Consider the following 22,118-nt stretch of genomic DNA (forward strand, 5'->3'; position numbering starts at 1 on the left):
TATCACGTCGATCGCCAGATTTGGCACGATCCAGAAGTTAGACTCTATTTTGTGTCCTTGGCAGGAGAATTCCAGTCTTGTTTGTTGGGTGATCTCCGTACATTTACCCGCTAATGCCCCTTTTATTTTGGTTTTCTTAACCGACAGGACAGGCCAGTCCACCTCCTGAGAGCACCTCTTGCATGCTGCCTCAGATATTGCTGTTATGTAGCTTCCACTATCTATTATCGCATTCATCCTCTTTTCAGCTATTGCTACTGTGATAAGAGGCTGCCGATCCTGTCGAGGAGTTGTTTTATGTTCTTTGTGCAGGATTTCTGATAAATCTTCGTAATTTATCATCCGTAGTTGGCCAGGTCCGAGATTACGTGCGAAATTCCGGCGGCCTGTGTTCGCACTAGTCTGGCGTCAATCCCTTGTTAAGCTCCCCATCCTGTGACGTGCATTAGGATTTGCGGGTCTAGTTTCAATCTCCTGGCTCCACTGTTGTCCTTGGTTTCGTTCTCTCCAATTACGGTCGCTTTGCCGTTCGTTATTCCTCCTATCCCAGATTCCTTGTCTAGATTGACCCTGCTCCCTGACGTTCTGGTTTCCGTGTCTTTGGTTTCCATAACCTTGAATAGCGTAACCTTGACTTCCGTAACCCTGGTTTCCTAACTGACCAGTGCGGTTATGCAATCTGTTGTAGACTTCCCTTCCTGGCCCGTGGTATTTGTTACTTTGCCCCTTCTTCCGGTCCTTTGCGTCTTGTTTATCAAAGACTACTTCGAGTTCGCGCAATAGACTCGTGAATGCTTCTATGTCAGATCCACACTTCCCGACAAGTGTCTGTTGGTACCTAACTGGCAATTTGGAAAAGCAAAATTTAATGATTTCTCCGTTGCTATATGGACTATCTAAAAATTGATTCTTCTTGAGTAAATCATCAAGAAATTTGGTTGCTCTCCTATGCCGGGACACTTCCAGTTCAGGGCAAATTATTATTTCCTCTTTAATCCTGTCTTGCGTTTACTTTGACCAGTAGGTCCGCAGGAATGCACCAACAAATTCCTGATAAGTCCGACACGTCGCTGCCACACCCCGCATCATTTCCGCGGCTTGGCCTTCGATGTGTCCACACATGAATTCTAATTTTGCCTGGGTTGGCCATGATGCCGGTAACGAATTTGTAAACTGCATCACCCAGCTCTTTGGATGCATCGACCCTCCATTTTCTTTTAACTTCTGGAATTTAAGTATCGACAGGAAGTGTTTGTGATCAAAATCCTGTCTGATCCTCGCACTGGTGTTGTCACTCGGTTCCGATACTTGCACGTCTGCTGAGTGTCCCGTTCTATCTTGCTGATAACTGTGATGTGCTACCTCTGTATCACAGTGGAAGTGGCACTCAGAATTCACTCTCGTAAGTGGGCTACAATTATTGGAGCTATTACTCGCTGTTTCTGCGTGTGCATTGTTAGTTCCGCACTCGGTCATTGAGCTAGAGCAAGGCGGGCTTTTCCTCGGAGACACAATTCTGTGTACTCCATCACTGGTATCCGAACGCGCAGTGCTCGTGTGCCCGGTTTGCTCTAGTTTTGCTATCCGACTCTCTACTTCTTCCATTCGTTTCGTGGTGTTCGCAACCGCGATATTACGTTGAGTTTTTAAGAACGCTAGGGATTTTGAGTGGGATTGTGTTGTACGTCGCAAACTCTTTCGAGTTTAGAAGTTGCTTCCGCGACTTTTATTGCCCCTATTGCTGCCGTTTTGGCCAGGCCTGCTACTTTTTGTGCAGCCATTGACATTTGTTTTACTTCTCCACATTCTTCCTTTATAGTTAGTAATTCCCCTCGAATTTCTCCTATATGCGAAATTATTGCCTGAGTGTCCGTCTTACGCTGTTCGTCAGCTTCTTCCTTCTCCTTCTTTCGCTGTTCATCATCTTCTTCCTTCTCCTTCTTACGCTGTTCGTCAGCTTCTTCTTTCATTGATCGTAGGAAGCTCAGTATTGGGTTTATGTCATCTTTTTGATCCTCTTCAGACATGGGCGATGTAACCCTGGACACATAGGCGCTAGAGCTCTGACGTGACCGAGCTGGCCCCTGTCTGCTCTCGTTCGTTTGATATAATCAAATCTGCTACCGTCTCGACCTGTGTGCCTGTCTCTGTTTCAACCTCTACCTCACTATCACAACCACGGCTGCGATGTTGCTCTAAGATCGCGTCCAAATCACCTTCCTCATCAATGACCCTGTCGTCCTGTCCTGATAAAATTGCGCCCATCTCATCTCCGAACCTATCACCGTCAGTAAATTGCCCCTTATCCATTATGCTATTCTCTTTTGTTTTAGCTTCGCTGGATAATAGTCGTGCCTTACTTCTCGTCATCATTCATGAAAAACTAATTTATCTACAATGCACAATAAAAATAATCTACTCCATATGTTTTTCCACATAAACATAAAATTTCAACAAAGAGTTTGGCACCTGCAATAATTTAATTTGATAGACATTAAATAAATAAAGGAAAGTTTCAGTAAAGTAGTGAGAAATGAAAGGGTTGCTCTACCGATTAACAGAATGAAAGTTCTGGGCAAAATAACAGTTTGATTTATTATGACTAAACTCAAAATCATAAACAAAACACATGAAACATTTACAGTACATCAAAATGGATCAAATTGGATACTCAAATAAATGCTGTGAAGGTGAAGTTGTGGTTCAAATGGCTCTGAGCACTATGGGACTCAACTTCTGAGGTCATTAGTCCCCTAGAACTTAGAACTAGTTAAAGAAGGTGATGTTGTCCATTTATGACGAAGTGGTATGTGGAGACAATCCCTTGCAACTCAAATCTTAAGAGAAACACACAACCAACCCAACATGAATTGCTGCTACAGTAATGAGAGCTCAGACAATGAACACCCAAGACAGAACAAAGTTAGACAAAGACGTACAGGCGCGCTCTGCTGAGCTCTGATTAAGACAGTGCAAATTCCCTAATCTGCCGGTGATGCGGACCTACATTACCAAACTGTCTTCTTAACTGCAAGGACACCATCTGGCATACCGGAAGCGATGGCTGGTTGCTTCGACGTCCCGTCGTGGTGATGATAATGTCGCGAGTATAGCCCGAAACAAATTGTCCTGGTCTGGTTGTTCCGGACTAGCGAAAACTGCCCAAGACAGACAACAAAGGCCGCTTGTACGCAGAACGCTCAATTGCCAATTGTACTCGGAAAGTTACGTTGAAGTCGAAACTTCAGCAACTTTGTTAAACAGTTACAATCAAATAAAAGTATATTAGACAGCCAACGGAAGGCAGGTTGTCCGGCGGAAAATTCCACTCTATTGCTGAAGCACTACCATTCCACAAATGGAGATTCTTGGCGCCAATTTCTGCGCCAATTTTGCTACGTCATGGAGCTATGCCCTGAGCAAGGCAATCACAGTTACAATTTTGCAGAAAACGCGGGAATTTGCCCGCCAAGACTGCATGGGAACACAAGTCATGCCCACGCCTCGATGGTAGCCCGCCAGAAAGTTTTTTCGCTAAGTTTCTGCGAAGTAATGGAATCTCTAGCCCAGCCGCTCCTTCAAGCCCCTGCGGCCGTGTCTCCGCCGCTATTATGACAATGTCGGCATCTGGAAAGCATTCACTCGACTCCCTCACACCCATTGGCTTTACCTTTTCAAGATCCGCAGAGCCCGCCTGTCACCGGACCACCCGGGTTACGAGAGATGCTGCGTGGGAAGTCCGCATGTGAAGGAATAGCAACTTTTCACTGCATGCAATTAGAAAGGAAAATCGAATTACTCAGAGTAAGATAAAAATATGAGAGGGGGCTTCTGCCACCTCTCAAGTAAATATAGCTTGTCGTTCCAACCTGCGGCGCTGTATCTATACAGGCACTGCGTATTGCAGTTACAGTGCCATGTGTTGGCAGTTTTTTGAACTATTTCGAAACTTCTGTAGAAAATTCTTCCAGGTTTCAAAATACATGTGTCATTTGTTGCAATCGTCTATTGATCCTAGTTTTCGAGGTATTGAATTTTGAAATCAGGGGAAATCTTTGCTTGAACCCTGTCACCTCAGAGTGTGGCGGTCAGTACAAAATGAGTAATTAACTGCATACAATCAATTCTTAGTCTTCATTAAAGAGCGACCAGTTATGGCCGCCGAGTGTCTCAATTGTTGCACGCCTCCACCGCAACCACTTTGGTACTATGTCCATCGGGCTATGATACTGAGTAATAGCTAAGTCATTCTTTGATGACGGTAAAAAAAACAGATCTTCACAAATTTATTAACAAAAAGGTTTTATTTTTACATACCGCCATTCTCCGACCACTCAGAAAACGTTTCATAGTCATTATCATGGCCTTAAATTTGTACTTAATGTTTTAGGGCGAAATAGAACAAACGGATGTAACTGAACCGTTACAGTAGCAGTGCGGAACAAGGACTATGTAGTAGAGAACTTCACCACTTAGTAGTCGGGCAATGGGATAACTCAGACATAATAATACTTTAGAGTAACTGAGATAATTCTGAAGGTGCTAGTACAAATTACTCTGTATTTAAAAAAGAAATACATATCAAATGTGATACTCATGCGGACTAAAAACGTGATTAAAAATGTACATGAATCAGAAAGCTGCCTTTCAGTGCACCACGTTTCAGTGGTTTACGTGTCAACTGCCTGAAGTATAATTGCTCAATGTAGTTAATGTATAATTGCATGCAGCGTTTAGTTTCACATTTCAGTTTTTATGGTTGTTGTTGTTTTGTTGTTGTTTCGTTGTTGCTGTTTGTGATGGACGACGACGACGATGATGATGATAAAGCAGTGAAAGCATGAAATCAGATGCCAGCATATGGTATTTTCATCTCGAACAGCTCTATGTGAGGGGGGAGGGGGAGAGGAGGGGAGGGCTGAGGGGAAAGTAGACACCAATCTTAAAGACCGTTCTGACGGACAGATCCCCCCCAACAGTTTCATAGAAAAGTGTTCTGGACACATTTGGGAATAACCTGCGCCATTAGCGGAAATTATGATAATCGGGTACTGTAGTGCACCACATTGTCTCCAGTTGCCCGTCGAATACTAGCAATAAAACTTACATCCAGCATCGGGTCTCGAACCAGCTGCCTTCAAGTCAATGAGTACAGTGCAAGCGTTCTATACTAACCTGATATACGGAGACGTGTGCACAGCGTATTTTGAGATGATGCAGTAATTTACTGCACCTACATCGCATAACTTTCTAAAAATTTAAGACTACTGACTTTTTTATTCTTTTTTAGCATGGGATGGTGCAACAACGTACATTCGATGGCATTCGTAACATTACAATAATTACAGATAATTCCGTTTCATCTGTTCACGTATTAATTCTCTCACCTTGAACAGCAGAGTCAATACAAAAATAATATTCTTACTGTACTAGTCGATACCAGTAAACCTCTCATTCTTTACAGCAACGAACTCCATTACGTAAAGCTTCAGACTTCTGCTAACTTTACAAAACAGTTAACGTGTTAAGTACTTGAAGTTAAGAATGTAAACGAGAATCAGTTTATAACAGGTTTCAAACTGTGTATAAATTTTGTTTCAATTCGCTAAATGCTCTCAATATCAAACATAGGATAAATGTCGTCTGGTTAATTTGCGCTTTGTTTTAAGCAAGAGATATTCTTCCACACATACCAATGTTTATGACGACATATCTCATGAATCATATGTCGTACGGTGATACAAATGAGCAAACTACATTCAGCGGTGTATGTGTATATATTGTCTGTAATGTGTGTTGCGAATATAGCTGGTAGTAAGGAAGTAATAAATTAAAAATACGAGCCTGATGCTGAACTTTTACTGAATGAACAGCAAAATTGTAGTCAGCGATAATCTTTTTCCTTTCATTTCTGTGGGAGTGGGTGGGGGGCGGGCGGTCAACGAAAAAGTTCATACAAATTTGAAGTTATGTGTAAATCATATTGGAAGTTTATAAGTGCCCTCATTCTTAGATACTGGAAGAATAAAATATGGTTATTTTGAGCGCCATGAGATACGCCGCGATAAATCTTTAATCTCATATTAACGTAAAATTATATTGCTTACTGTGCAGATTAAGACAGCATTTTAAATTCTTAAATTCGGTCAGTAATGAAACGAATACTGAAAATGAAATTTTTGTTGTACTGGAAGCCGTTATAGGCTACTTGCAATTGGGACCGGTGACTGTGCACCTGGTCAGTCTTTTGGCAATAATTATGGGTGTGGCACCGAGCAGCGGGAGATTTCATCAGTGCATCTGTGTAAAATGCTTACCTTCACTGAGCAACTTAAAAAATGCAATTTCATCTTTAATGGGCGAATTTTTTTGTTTCAATACCTGTTTATAAAATTATTGTCTTTTCATTCTTCTATATTACTCGAATGTATCAAAATATATCTATTCCTCGGAAACACCATTATCTCACTACTTTATCAACTCATTTTTATGCTACCTTCTCAGTTACACAGGTACCCCATTCCTTCCCTCCCTTAGCAACACTATATGAGAATATAATCCATTTACACTCGTCCCCAGTTACCACCTCTATTTGTGTACCACAACGCTTCCTCATTACTTCATAGCTCCTCCCCACCTACCCAATGATTCATTCATTCTTACAACCCATTTCTCCCCTCTTGACCTTATGGCTCATTATTTCCAATTACCCACTACCCCTATTATTTCACAGTCACACTGAATTATAACCACCCTATACAGCATAATTCTTTCTGTCGCACGATTTTCCCAGTTACTTCCCTAATTACCCACCTGCATTACTCTTCTGCTGCCCACGTATTATTCCCCCTGTCCCTCCCAAACAAACGTGAAATCACCCTATTGTCCCAACTTAGTCATACTTAAGGCGAGTTGGAACGCCCTATCCCGATAATGTTAAATTTAGTGACTGGCTTCCCTGTATTTCAGGGACCACTGTAACCATTGATATCAAAGTTTTACAGGACATTAAATTGTTTGTTGTAAGCCTACTGAGCTACAGTAATTGCATTTAAGCCATTGCTTTCGGAAATACAATTTTTTGATTACTCGGTTAAATTTTGTGTACTTTTTTATACATTTTCCAAACAATCTAATTATACATAACATTAAGTTCATCTTTTAATTTAGTAGACTCAGGATATGTATGGTGTTACTCCCTGAAAATCTGAATACTCTACTCGAAGTGGTTTCTTAGCTTTAGGGAAAAATGCAACAGATAATGTAAATTTTCGGGAACACCTTCTAAAGTTTCAAAAGACTGCAACTCACTCAATATATGCTTAATTTTTTTTATTTTTTAGTCACTCAGAAGCATCCTGCATCACATTGTATATCATCCTTTAGAACTTTTTTCCAAGTTTTTTCTTATTTTCTTCTTTCTGACTCCTTACTGGCCATCTGTGTTGCATACTCTGCTTTGTCAATGCCAACCTTGTCCATCCGTTCTCTGTTGCAGGTTTTTACAGGATTAATTCCGATATGCTGTAGCACTTTCACCCTACCAATGGTGCCATCATTAAAAGCAATAACAGCATGAGTGACCTCCCCATTTTAGTGTCTTCATTCTAACAATACTATTTTTTGGTAAGTTAGTCGATATAAGATTATTGAACGACACATTGGGATTTCGAGCCTGACCGTGCAGACACTTCTTCAGTAATTCAGGATTTGCCAGGTCTCTGTAAATATATTTTACGATATTCATGACTGCTACTGGGATGGAATGTTTATGGATGTATGAACTGTTTGAGTACTGGGCATTGCGGTAATTGCACCATGGATCAGATCCAGGAGGGCAAAGGTGGTGTACTGGTTTTTCATCAGTTGACAGTCTGTGGAAGAAGGCAGACCATACTGCCTGCTTCATTTTCAAAAAATCGTCAGTATTATTTCTAATGGCCATCCCATAATACTGCTGTAGTTCATCAATCATTTTGTCTATCAGCCTGCCCGTTATGGTTTTACCATGAGAAAGTTCCTTGTCTCTCAAACTTTGTTTCAACTTCCTGGTCCTGATGCCCATCCTCTTCTGGACATGGCCAATACAAACACGTAATCTAACCATTATAACACAGCAATCCACAGCCTTCTATATAAATAAATTACCGATTTTATTAGATCTTGACGTAATGCACGTAAAAATACACTCCTGGAAATGGAAAAAAGAACACATTGACACCGGTGTGTCAGACCCACCATACTTGCTCCGGACACTGCGAGAGGGCTGTACAAGCAATGATCACACGCACGGCACAGCGGACACACCAGGAACCGCGGTGTTGGCCGTCGAATGGCGCTAGCTACGCAGCATTTGTGCACCGCCGCCGTCAGTGTCAGCCAGTTTGCCGTGGCATACGGAGCTCCATCGCAGTCTTTAACACTGGTAGCATGCCGCGACAGCGTGGACGTGAACCGTATGTGCAGTTGACGGACTTTGAGCGAGGGCGTATAGTGGGCATGCGGGAGGCCGGGCGGACGTACCGCCGAATTGCTCAACACGTGGGGCGTGAGGTCTCCACAGTACATCGATGTTGTCGCCAGTGGTCGGTGGAAGGTGCACGTGCCCGTCGACCTGGGACCGGACCGCAGCGACGCACGGATGCACGCCAAGACCGTAGGATCCTACGCAGTGCCGTAGGGCACCGCACCGCCACTTCCCAGCAAATTAGGGACACTGTTGCTCCTGGGGTATCGGCGAGGACCATTCGCAACCGTCTCCATGAAGCTGGGCTACGGTCCCGCACACCGTTAGGCCGTCTTCCGCTCACGCCCCAACATCGTGCAGCCCGCCTCCAGTGCTGTCGCGACAGGCATGAATGGAGGGACGAATGGAGACGTGTCGTCTTCAGCGATGAGAGCCCCTTCTGCCTTGGTGCCAATGATGGTCGTATGCGTGTTTGGCGCCGTGCAGGTGAGCGCCACAATCAGGACTGCATACGACCGAGGCACACAGGGCCAACACCCGGCATCATGGTGTGGGGAGCGATCTCCTACACTGGCCGTACACCACTGGTGATCGTCGAGGGGACACTGAATAGTGCACGGTACATCCAAACCGACATCGAACCCATCGTTCTACCATTCCTAGACCGGCAAGGGAACTTGCTGTTCCAACAGGACAATGCACGTCCGCATGTATCCCGTGCCACCCAACGTGCTCTAGAAGGTGTAAGTCAACTACCCTGGCCAGCAAGATCTCCGGATCTGTCCCCCATTGAGCATGTTTGGGACTGGATGAAGCGTCGTCTCACGCGGTCTGCACGTCCAGCACGAACGCTGGTCCAACTGAGGCGCCAGGTGGAAATGGCATGGCAAGCCGTTCCACAGGACTACATCCAGCATCTCTACGATCGTCTCCATGGGAGAATAGCAGCCTGCATTGCTGCGAAAGGTGGATATACACTGTACTAGTGCCGACATTGTGCATGCTCTGTTGCCTGTGTCTATGTGCCTGTGGTTCTGTCAGTGTGATCATGTGATGTATCTGACCCCAGGAATGTGTCAATAAAGTTTCCCCTTCCTGGGACAATGAATTCACGGTGTTCTTATTTCAATTTCCAGGAGTGTATTAACATTTTCAACCTCTGAAGATTATATTTGTAAAAATAAAATACTTCCCATGTGAATTTATAAAATTAAATGTTATGAAGGCAAATGATATTGTTGCTAAAAGTACACAAATTTGGCCGGCCGAAGTGGCCGTGCGGTTAAAGGCGCTGCAGTCTGGAACCGCAAGACCGCTACGGTCGCAGGTTCGAATCCTGCCTCGGGCATGGATGTTTGTGATGTCCTTAGGTTAGTTAGGTTTAAGTAGTTCTAAGTTCTAGGGGACTAATGACCTCAGAAGTTGAGTCCCATAGTGCTCAGAGCCATTTTTACACAAATTTGAGCTATGAACAGTAATACTTGTGGAAAGTGGATCTCTTTGCTATATCTACCACGTACGTGCTTAATGGATCATTTCAAAGTGTTGTACTTCCCACTTCAGTAACTTAATAACTTGTGACAAAATAACACCAGGATTCTTCATTTACGGCCTTAAAACACAGAATGTATATAGTCCATCGATTTCCACCTTCGTCACGATACGATCCCAGAGATTAGCTGCAGCTGGCGTAATACTTGTAGCGCCTACAGTGGGTCGAAAGCTAGCTAATTGAAGAATAAATGTTTCTGAAAAGCATTATACAGCGACTGGTCGTAGTGTTAATACGTAGAATCATCCGTTTAAACCACAGTCGCAGGATAAAGGTGGATAAAACGTAAGAGAGACTTCTGTTTCGTATCAAAAAAGTAAATTGCATGGGATTATATAGCGTTATGTTGCGATCGCAGTATTATTTCGTGTTAACCGATATTTCGCTTTAAAAGTTTAGCATTTTATTTCGATAATACATTGTGTGACCAAAAGTTTCTGGATACTATTAGTTAACGTTAATAGTATGGGGTAGGTCCACCGTTCGCCTTTATGACGGCTTCGGTGGTCCTGCGGACACTTACACCGAGGTGTCAGAGTCTGTGTAAGAACAGCAGCCGTCCTTCCTTAAGAGCCGAAACCACACAAGGTAAAGATGCTGGACGCTGGGGTCTGGAACGAAGTCAACAGTTCATTTGGCTCAGGTCGGGCATCTAGGCCCGCCAGTCCGTTTCAGGAACATTATTGTCCACAGATGCTGCTTTATACAGGTCTACGAACAGTTCCTCTGCTGTACGGAGTAAAATATTTTCTTATGTTTCCGAATTCAGAGGACAACATACTAACCACGAGAAACATTACCATACCATAACCCGACCTCCTCTGTCCTTCATTGTTGGCACTACACATGCATCCGCCAAACCCAGCTCAAGAGTCGCTTAGCATAAACTCAAAAAAAAAAAAAAAAAAAAAAAAAATTAAATGAGCTTGTGGCATTGTTGGCCGGGAGGCCCCATCCGGGAGGTTCGGCCGCCGAGTAAAAGTGTTATTTCAGTCGACGCCACATTGGGCGACTTGCATGCCGGTGATCAGGATGAAATGATGAGGAGGACAACACAATACCCACTCCGCGAGCGGGGAATATCTCCAACACGGCCAGGAATCGAACCCGGGCCCGCTACATAGGAGGCAAGCACGTTACCACTTAGCTAAGCATCCGGACAGCATAGACTACAGAAATGCACGTTACGAAGAGTGCTCGACCATTCCACCCTATTCTTCCTAACTCTTTAAGCACAATCATTGTGTTACCTGCACTGCTGGTATTACTATGGAACTCACAAGTGATTCTTGCCTCTGATTTCATGCGGTTATTTACAACTACCCTTCGAAATGGTCGACGGTCTCTGCCCGCCAACACATGATTCTGGTGTTGGTTTCGCTGTGGTTGTCAGACTAGTACATTTATTACTCAGGTGATATTCGTGACTTGCCCACTTTTTTTTTCTCCATACTCCGCAAGCCACCTGACGGTGTGCGGCGGAGGGTACCTTGAGTACCTCTATTCCAGTCTCGTATTGTTCGTGGAAAGAAGGATTGTCGGTATGCCTCTGTGTGAGCTCTAATCTCTCTGATTTTATCCTCATGGTCTCTTCGCGAGATATACGTAGGAGGGAGCAATATACTGCTTGACTCCTCGGTGAAGGTATGTTCCCGAAACTTCAACAAAAGCCCGTACCGAGCTACTGAGCGTCTCTCCTGCAGAGTCTTCCACTGGGGTTTATCTATCATCTCCGTAACGCTTTCGCGATTACTAAATGATCCTGTAACGAAGCGCGCTGCTCTCCGTTGGATCTTCTCTATCTCTTCTATCAACCCTATCTGGTACGGATCCCACATTGCTGAGCAGTATTCAGGGGGCGAACAAGCGTACTGTAACCTGCTTCCTTTGTTTTCGGATTGCATTTCCTTAGGATTCTTCCAATGAATCTCAGTCTGGCATCTGCTTTACCGACGATCAACTTTATATGATCATTCCATTTTAAATCACTTCTAATGCGTACTCCCAGGTAATTTATGGAATTAACTGCTTCCAGTTGCTGACCTGCTATATTGTAGCTAAATGATAAGGGATCTTTCTTTATATGCATTCGCAGCGCATTACACTTGTCTACATTGAGATTCAGTTGCCATTCCCTGCACCATGCGTCAATTCGCTGCAGATCCTCCTGCATTTCAGTACAATTTTCCATTGTTACAACCTCTCGATATACCACAGTATCATCCGCAAAAAGCCTCAGTGAACTTCCGATGTCATCCACAAGGTCATTTATGTATATTGTGAATAGCAACTGACCTACGACACTCCCCTGCGGCACACCTGAAATCACTCTTACTTCGGAAGACTTCTCTCCATTGAGAATGACATGCTGCGTTCTGTTATCTAGGAACCCTTCAATCCAATCATACAATTGGTCTGATAGTCCATATGTTCTTACTTTGTTCATTAAAGGACTGTGGGGAACTGTATCGAACGCATTGCGGAAGTCAAGGCCACTGAGGTTTCCTGACCGTCCCATACTACTCACAACACAATGCGCCCGCCTCCTTTTATATTGGTGGACCGCTCTCGTGATGTCTAGTGTTCAATTCCACGTTACACAAGGGTGTCCGTACACTTTTGATGGGACAGTTTAGCTGTAGAGCCGGCCGCGGTGGCCGAGCGGTTCGAAGCGCTTCAGTCCGGAACCGCAAGACTTCTACGGTCGCAGGTTCGAATCCTGCATCGGGCGTTGATGTGTGTAATATCCTTAGGTTAGTTAGGTTTAAGTAGCTCTAAGTTGTACGGGACTGATGACCTAGATGTTAAATCTCATAGTGCCCAGAGCCATTTGAACCATTTGATTTTTAGCTGCAGAGTGTAGAAGAGCTTGAGCTGTGAAGGCTGCGTGTGCCGGCAGGTTACGGCAACGTGACGCCCAAGACTGAGTGGGGGAAGCTGGCGACGATCGTGTACGCCATCGTGGGCATGCCGCTGTTCCTGCTCTACCTGTCGAACATCGGCGACATCCTGGCGCGCAGCTTCAAGTGGACGTTCGCGCGCCTTTGCCTGTGCCGCGGCTGCGCCCGCCGCCGTCGCCTCCCGCCGCCTCCGCCACCGCCGCCCTGGCAGGTAGGTGGGCCGCCGCCTCGTCTTCAGGTTACCGTCTGCTCCTCACCACCCGTTTCCGAAACGATTCTTGCCTTTCTCATGGGACGTATGTGTCGAAATACCAGAGTTATCAGTGTTTTACGTCGGAGTTGGCCTACTCAGAGAGTTTAATTTGTCATCTCATAAAATTCAAGTTGTGATTTCAATCGCCCATACCCACTAATCACTAGTTTATCGATTCACGAAAGCTAAGAGAAATACGACAAATAGAATCTTGCATGGTCTTTAAGAAAAAACGGTCTGTGACAGTGAGCGATGGTGTAACGAGCTTGCGTCATCTGTTAGAGAGAGACGTACACGCTGGTCCAGTTCATTCGCTGCCCTACCGCACTGATTACGTGTGTTATTCCCTATCTGCACTTAACTGATCTGCATTTGTTCTGACAAAGAGCTCCAATCTGCGTAGCATACCTATTCTTTGCATGACCGAAAACAATTCGTCAACACATATATGAAGATAGTAATTGTTCTTTCGGACATGTCCGAAAGAACAGATACCATCTTCATATATAGTTAAAGCTAACCGGCCATTGACCTTCTTCGGTGCTGGATGCACACGCATTGCCCGAACTCTTACGGAACTCGGTAAGATTGTCTGCCGTGGGTAATGAGTGTAATGGGCAGGAGCACTACGAATGTAGTGTGTGGACATTAAGTTGGGAATGTGGGTCTCACGAGGAGTGTGCAAGGGATAAATCTCTGCAGTCGCACTATCCTGTGTGCCCACGGTGGCTCAGATGGATAGAGTGTCTGCGATGTAAGCAGTACATCCGGGTTCGGGTCCCGGTCGCGGCACACATTTTCAACTGTCTCCGTTGATGTATATCAACGCCTGTCGACAGCTTAGGTTCTTGATTTAATTATCATTTAATTCCTGAAGAAGTTTGTGCATCTCCAAACAAGTAGAAAGGAAACTGGTGAAAAAACAATATTATGTCAAGCCCGTATGTCATTCTGTTAACATTAAGTACATTAGCATCAATACCAACGTAATCATAAAAGACTCAACGTTCAGAAATCACGGAGCTTGTACTGTAGCAGCCAGTTCCTCGTAATACTAATGTCTCTTAAAATTGTCTATCTAGTGACTCCTCGCTGAGATCAAATAATAATTGCACTGCCACATGGGACTTTGTAAAGGAAACGCCAGGATTCATCTGAAACTTCCTTACACCGAAACACGCGACAGTCTCCAAGATGACAAAAAATGACGCCCGCAATCACGATCAAAAAGCCATCGGCGATTGCCAAACACAACACTAAGAATGTCCACAGTAAGATAAAAAGCATTGACCTATTTACCGGCATCATTCTGAGAGATGACTCAATAGCGCAACATAATCTTTCTTCATCGCAGCTAATCCCGTCTATATCTGTAGATGTTGTCACATTCAAAAATATAATTTCGAAACACCAATGAAAGTGACTTCCTATGTGACTACTCATATTTATACTTTGCTAACATCAGATGACCATCAACATCTACATCTATACCTACATGATTACTCTGCAATTCACATTTAAGTGCTTGGCAGAGGGTTCATCGAACCACAATCATACTATCTCTTTACCATTCCACTTCCGAACAGCGTGCGGGAAAAACGAACACCTAAACCTTTCTGTTCGAGCTCTGATTTCTCTTATTTTATTTTGATGATCATTCCTACCTATGTAGGTTGGGCTCAACAAAATACTTTCGCATTCGGAAGAGAAAGTTGGTGACTGAAATTTCGTGTATAAATATCGCCGCGTCGAAAAATGTCTTTGCTTTAATGACTTCCATCCCAACTCGCGTATCATATCTGCCATACTCTCTCCCCTATTGCGTGATAATACAAAACGAGCTGCCCTTCTTTGCACCCTTTCGATGTCCTCCGTCAATCCCACCTGGTAAGGATCCCACACCGCGCAGCAATATTTTAACAGAGGACGAACGAGTGTAGTGTAAGCTGTCTCTTTAGTGGACTTGTTGCATCTTCTAAGTGTCCTGCCAATGAAACGCAACCTTTGGCTCGCCTTCCTCACAATATTATCTACACTCCTGGAAATGGAAAAAAGAACACATTGACACCGGTGTGTGAGACCCACCATACTTGCTCCGGACACTGCGAGAGGGCTGTACAAGCAATGATCACACGCACGGCACAGCGGACACACCAGGAACCGCGGTGTTGGCCGTCGAATGGCGCTAGCTGCGCAGCATTTGTGCACCGCCGCCGTCAGTGTCAGCCCGTTTGCCGTGGCATACGGAGCTCCATCGCAGTCTTTAACACTGGTAGCGTGCCGCGACAGCGTGGACGTGAACCGTATGTGCAGTTGACGGACTTTGAGCGAGGGCGTATAGTGGGCATGCGGGAGGCCGGGTGGACGTACCGCCGAATTTATCAACACGTGGGGCGTGAGGTCTCCACAGTACATCGATGTTGTCGCCAGTGGTCGGCGGAAGGTGCACGTGCCCGTCGACCTGGGACCGGACCGCGGCGACTCACGGATGCACGCCAAGACCGTAGGATCCTACGCAGTGCCGTAGGGGACCGCACCGCCACTTCCCAGCAAATTAGGGACACTGTTGCTCCTGGGGTATCGGCGAGGACCATTCGCAACCGTCTCCATGAAGCTGGGGTACGGTCCCGCACACCGTTAGGCCGTCTTCCGCTCACGCCCCAACATCGTGCAGCCCGCCTCCAGTGCTGTCGCGGCAGGCGTGAATGGAGGGACGAATGGAGACGTGTCGTCTTCAGCGATGAGAGTCGCTTCTGCCTTGGTGCCAATGATGGTCGTATGCGTGTTTGGCGCCGTGCAGGTGAGCGCCACAATCAGGACTGCATACGACCGAGGCACACAGGGCCAACACCCGGCATCATGGTGTGGGGAGCGATCTCCTACACTGGCCGTACACCACTGGTGATCGTCGAGGGGACACTGAATAGTGCACGGTACATCCAAACCGACATCGAACCCATCGTTCTACCATTCCTAGACCGGCAAGGGAACTTGCTGTTCCAACAGGACAATGCACGTCCGCATGTATCCCGTGCCACCCAACGTGCTCTAGAAGGTGTAAGTCAACTACCCTGGCCAGCAAGATCTCCGGATCTGTCCCCCATTGAGCATGTTTGGGACTGGATGAAGCGTCGTCTCACGCGGTCTGCACGTCCGGCACGAACGCTGGTCCAACTGAGGCGCCAGGTGGAAATGGCATGGCAAGCCGTTCCACAGGACTACATCCAGCATCTCTACGATCGTCTCCATGGGAGAATAGCAGCCTGCATTGCTGCGAAAGGTGGATATACACTGTACTAGTGCCGACATTGTGCATGCTCTGTTGCCTGTGTCTATGTGCCTGTGGTTCTGTCAGTGTGATCATGTGATGTATCTGACCCCAGGAATGTGTCAATAAAGTTTCCCCTTCCTGGGACAATGAATTCACGGTGTTCTTATTTCAATTTCCAGGAGTGTATGTGGTCTTTCCAACTGAAGTTGTTCGTAACTTTAACACCCAGGTACTTAGTTGAATTGACAGCCTTGAGAATTGCAGTATTTATTGAATAATCGAATTCCAACGGATTTCTTTTGGAACTCATGTGGATCAAAACTAGACATGATTGTCTCAATGGGAATTCCGCGATCGTTAATGAAATAAAGTGTGGCGTTTCAGTCTTCGATCGCTATTCTTTATTTTCAATTACCGGTTTCGGGCTAGCTGCCCATCTTCAGATCATATATTGTAGTTACAGAGTAACTTGTCCGTGCAGAACACTCGGTTCGCTGTCATATCCTTTATCCTTATGACAGCGATAAGTTATTCTGTAACTACAATATATGATCTGAAGATGGAAAGCTAGCCCGAAACCGGTAACTGAAAATAAAGAATAGCGATCGAAGACTGAAACGCCATATTTTACTCATGTGGATCACCTCACACTTCTCGTTATTTAGCGTCAACTCCCACGTGCCACACCATACAGCAATCTTTTCTAAATCGCTTTGCAACCGAAAAGATTATTGCGTCAGTGACGCGGAACAGACATCCCTTACAGATCCATCCTCGGTCAGCGCCTCTTGAGGTCTGCCTCAAACGAGTTACTTCTACCCTTATTTATGTACTTTTTGCCGACTATGACATTAGAAGTGTCACTTTTCCGACAATATATAATTCTGATATTGTGAAGCTCAACACGTGTTCCTCCCTTGTTAACGGACTCCGAAATCTCCTCAAAATAATTCTGCAGTCTCTCTCTCTGCTACAAAACGTGTCTGTTTGGGGAAGGTTCCACCTCCAGAATCGACTCGTCTGTTTTCTGGAAATTTACAATAATCATATGAGCTTAAGAAACGAATTAAAATTTGTGCCAGAGGCGGTATTATCATAGATAACGTTGCGGCTCAGATGTAATTACACCAATTCTGCAAATTGTCCTCACCAAATTGTTTCCTCATATGACAAAAGAGGAAGACAATACAAGGAATGAGTCAATATTTGATAACTCATAGAAGCAGCAAGTCTGTTTCCAGTGAAGAATGGCATGTAGAGTTGTCGTGGATTCCCCTGGATTCCCCGGCTCTCCCTCCCCACTCTCCCTCTGCACGCCACATAGACAGCATTCCGAGCCGCTTCCATCTAACAGACTCCTCTATCCAAAAATCGAAAACCGCAGCCAGTTCATAATATTGTGTAGTAATTCGCTTTCGGCAGCAGGGAAATACTGCAGTTATGTAGTATAGACGCCCAAAGACAGTTATACTATTTTCCTGCTGCCAAAAACGAATTACCGCCAATATTTACCCTTTGGTTTTGGCTCTTCTAGTGATGATACTCTCGCATGCGGTTTTCAGTGTGTACCAGGTATGCAGAGAAATAAACACACAAACAATTGATTAACTTGGTTTTTATAGGTGACACTTAAAACTTCATAACTACCTCCCATATCTTGGTGATCGTGTGGATGATATTCTGCCTCAAAATCGATGGTACGTCTGCAGTCGAAGTCAAAGTTTTTCAAAGCTCTTTCAAACTGTGCCTGTAATAATGGATCCCGGTATGTTTCAAATCGGCACCCTCTTCATTTTCTATCGTTATGGCACACAGTTTCTTCTTCTCGTAGAGGCCTTTAATGTATCTTCATAAACTTTCCTTTATTTTCTATTTGTTTGCGATCATTTATTTTCCAATTCCTTCACATTTTCCCTGTATCCATTTCGCTTTTGCTTCTTATACTTGCATGATTCCTAAGGCGCGAGTCTGAGAAGTTACGCCACTACAAAATGCGAGATCTGATATAGCCGACTGTCCTCATACGTACACGACACTGTGCACCAAACGCAGCCGTCATGATCACCCTAATTTATGCAGCTATCAACTAATCCTTCAAAGAGACGGCGACAGAGGTGACTTACTTCATATCATGTATCGCACTAAAAATGGATTGCAAGGTCTTCACAAGCTCTCGAGACATTTGGCAAAAGACACATCTGCACTTTTCTGGCATCCCCAAAATAAGAATTACATACGACAATTCTATCTGAAAAGGTAAAAATTCATCGCCGACATGTACTTTCGTCACATTCCTTCTGCATACTCCTGGCCCGTCTTCATGAAGTTTATATTCACCGTTTTAGGTTGAAGTGCTGGATCTTCTTCATGTTCCATTCTGTTAGGAAGTTTCTCAAACTATAGCTATATTCACTTTCTTGCCCTTATCAAGGCAAACGACTTTGGACAGTTCCATTTCAACTTACATCGCTTGTTTCGCAACCTATTTCCCCTCAAGTATTTTATGCCTGCTGTTTGTATTTTTCTCTTAGCTTTATTTTTATTTACGCACCTCTCAAGTACACACTACAATTATGGTATCCTCATAGTTTCTACATATTTCATTTTATTATGTTTTATGGTCTTGCAGTTAAATCTTCCACTGATAATACCACATATCGTTTGAAATTTGTACATGTGTCCATCTACATTATTATCATTATCACTTCTCATATATCATATGGATATTTATATTTTGAGATTCAAGAATTTGATTTATTTTTATGGACTCCAAACTTCATCTTATGTAATGAAATTTTAAGAATGTTTTGTGTGGTTGCCACGTTTAATCGCAGTTCTGCTAGAAGGAGCCCATCTCGACATTTTTTATAAGCGATACACAACGTTCGATGATGACAAGTCTTTTCTTCTCAATGTCTTTCGTTGTGCGCGTGGTGATTCTGCAGAAATAATAGCAATGAATAAAGCCTCTACGTGTTTTCAGATCCAAAAATGAGTGGACAAATAACGGATGGCACGGTGCTAATATCTGAAATTGTAGTGTCATTCTTCGTGCTATTGTTTGGAAACTAATTATTTCCTGTAAATTACGCCAGCGATTTCCTGATTCAGGAAACAGTTTGTAAAACACTGTTCCAAAAAAGTTTATTAAAATAGTTTGTAATTTCATTGACTTGTGTTATTATACGATCACGAGTTTAATATGCTCAGAATTGGGTTACGCCTGATGCCTTGCTCTGATGCGCAGAGGTCGTCATCGGCTCCAGCGTCCTTCCAGGAGTTCCAGATGGAGCGCCGGGCGCCCCCGATGCGCCGTTCGTTGGGCCAGCGACCCCTGGGTACAGGGGCGGACGTGGGGGTGGGCCTGCGGGACCTCGACGGCGGCGGCGGCGCTTTCTCGGAAGACGGCGTCGTCTCCGACCCGGAGGCCGACGAGGACCTCGACGACTCCGCTGACGAGGACTCCACCAGCAGCACGTCCAGCTACGACCCGCAGTCCGTCACCGTGCCCGTCACCCTCTGCCTGGCCATCATGGTGGGGTGAGTCTGTTGAAATCAACGACGACAGGCCTCAAATCTCTGGTACCAATTTGTTTTTAATCTGCTTTTCGTCCTCTCTTGCAACGAGCAGAGCGGACACTTGTAGATGCGAACCACTAGAGTAGTGCTAGTCAAACTACGGTACGCGGGCAGTACACGGTCCGTATCAAGGATTCGTACGGCCCCCTTTCCTCAGCCTTAAAAAAAAAAAAAAAAAAAAAAGTTTGGCATTGGTGTATTTGACTGTGAGCTATGTAAAGTAGGCCACGTATCTCAGGGGTAGAGGGAAAAGTAGCATGGCCAATGCTGGGTTAGAGGATGTAAGAAGAGGAATGTTTCATTGTTTATCTTGTAGTACCGACAGTTCACGGGCGTGTGCTACTCGTACCGATCACCTACTATGGTACAAATTTCGAACAGGCGTAACATGAATTCGTGAACACGCATTATAGAGATGGCCCTCTTAAAATGTGGTACACAGTTGTAGCAAGGAATATGAAAATAAATTAACGTTATAGTAATTTGTTGGGCCCAGAAAAATATATAATGAATTTACGTACCGCCTAAGATCAAATCAAGAACTTTATCAATGATTTGAAAATATCACCACCACAATGAAGGAAAGAAGACTGTCTTTCTATGGACATATTAAAGGGATGGAATAAGAGAGGCTCGCCCACAGGATTCCTCTCTTCCAGGAGAACAGGAGACAGAAGTTCCATGGGCGAAAGAAGTACACTGGGATATAGGAGAATGCGATATCACGGCAGAAGAAATTGTGAACAGACTGATCTTTAGGAAAAAGTTTGAGGAGGTGAAGGATTTCTTCGAGGAGAAAACGAGGAAGAACAGAGTATTCTCGGCAGAAGAACGTGCACGAGTGATCCAACGGATGAAGGAGTACCGGCGAAAGAGGAAGAAAGAGAACTTTAGAAAGTGAGGGAAGTTGTGTAAACGTAGCCCATAGATGGCTGCAACGAAAATAAATAAATAAATAATAGTACGCGATGAGCAGAAGAAAAATTACATTAAAACATTTAGTTACTATTTGTAATGTTAATTCATTCTGCATAAGGCAATTAAATGTATTGAAACTTCCCCTTTGAATGTAAAGAATGACAGTGCTGGAAAAAACTCTTACGTTAATAGATTTTCAAACAGCTGATCAACACTAAACTGACACACAATATTGTTAGCGCAACGCAGTCTGACTTTCAATAATCCCTACAAAAGAATGGCCCTGACTAACAATAACCTTTCATGACTCACTTACCTCACAAAAATCTTCGTTACTCGAACTACTGCAATACAGCGAGCGCTAATACTGCCATCTAAAGTATATAGAGTTACTGTTGACAATCAGTTAACGATACAGTCACGCAGGCAACACAATATTTCCTTAGACAACTACAGTGTCACAGTGTTGCGGTCGCTGAATATGGCACCAATCTGAAACCGATAACAGTCCACATGAAGTGTTCTGAATCCTACAGATTTTTTTTACTTCGTTCTTACTGTAGCTAGTGTATTAGGATCTCATATCATACTAACTTATGTAGGTTAGCTATTAATAATAAAGTCGGCTCAAGGTGCCGCCCTATATTGTCAGTAATGGCTCTTCAGCAAACATGATTGACGACCACCTCATCAGAGAGTCGTGGATCTTTTCAGCTAGTGCGCAGAATCTCTAGAAAACACCGGCTCTTACGATGCTGCTATAAACGATCTCGAGGGCACCGGTTCCAACTGCTATTTATCTCATTCGCTCCGATATTTTAAGTGACGTTTAATCTCTATAAGGCCTCTAGCTGAGGACACGTGTTATAATAATCATATAGTTTAGTTTTCCGTCCCTCTAGATGCTATCACATCGCGGAGGAGATAAAGAATCGTGTGCAGATGTGAAGAATAATGGATGGAAATGTCAGACAGCAAGATGCAGCTAGCAGTCAGCAATGCCACTTCAACGTACCTCCTTCCAGACATGCAGTACACATGAGCTCTTCTCATAGGACACAGCTCTGACACATGGTTTCTTTCTGCAGCGAGAGAAACCTTCAACGTGTGGTGCTTGTGGTGTACATATTACAGTGCACCACCTTTTAAGTGGACCTGTTTTACTTTCAGACAAGAAA

General features: G+C 44.4%; 1 protein-coding gene across 3 annotated transcripts in view; it reads left to right on the forward strand.

The window, feature by feature from the left end:
• LOC126203811 (TWiK family of potassium channels protein 18) overlaps positions 1-22,118 on the forward strand; it is a 1,380,696-nt gene that overhangs the window by 1,248,370 nt on the left and 110,208 nt on the right. For all 3 annotated transcript variants that reach the window (XM_049938180.1, XM_049938179.1, XM_049938178.1), the window contains 2 exons: positions 12,919-13,130; positions 19,691-19,983. In XM_049938180.1, the coding sequence (XP_049794137.1) occupies positions 12,919-13,130; positions 19,691-19,983 (505 nt within the window). The remainder of the gene's footprint in view (positions 1-12,918; positions 13,131-19,690; positions 19,984-22,118) is intronic.

Source organism: Schistocerca nitens, chromosome 9, assembly GCF_023898315.1.
Source record: "Schistocerca nitens isolate TAMUIC-IGC-003100 chromosome 9, iqSchNite1.1, whole genome shotgun sequence".
Taxonomy (NCBI): Eukaryota; Metazoa; Arthropoda; class Insecta; order Orthoptera; family Acrididae; genus Schistocerca; species Schistocerca nitens.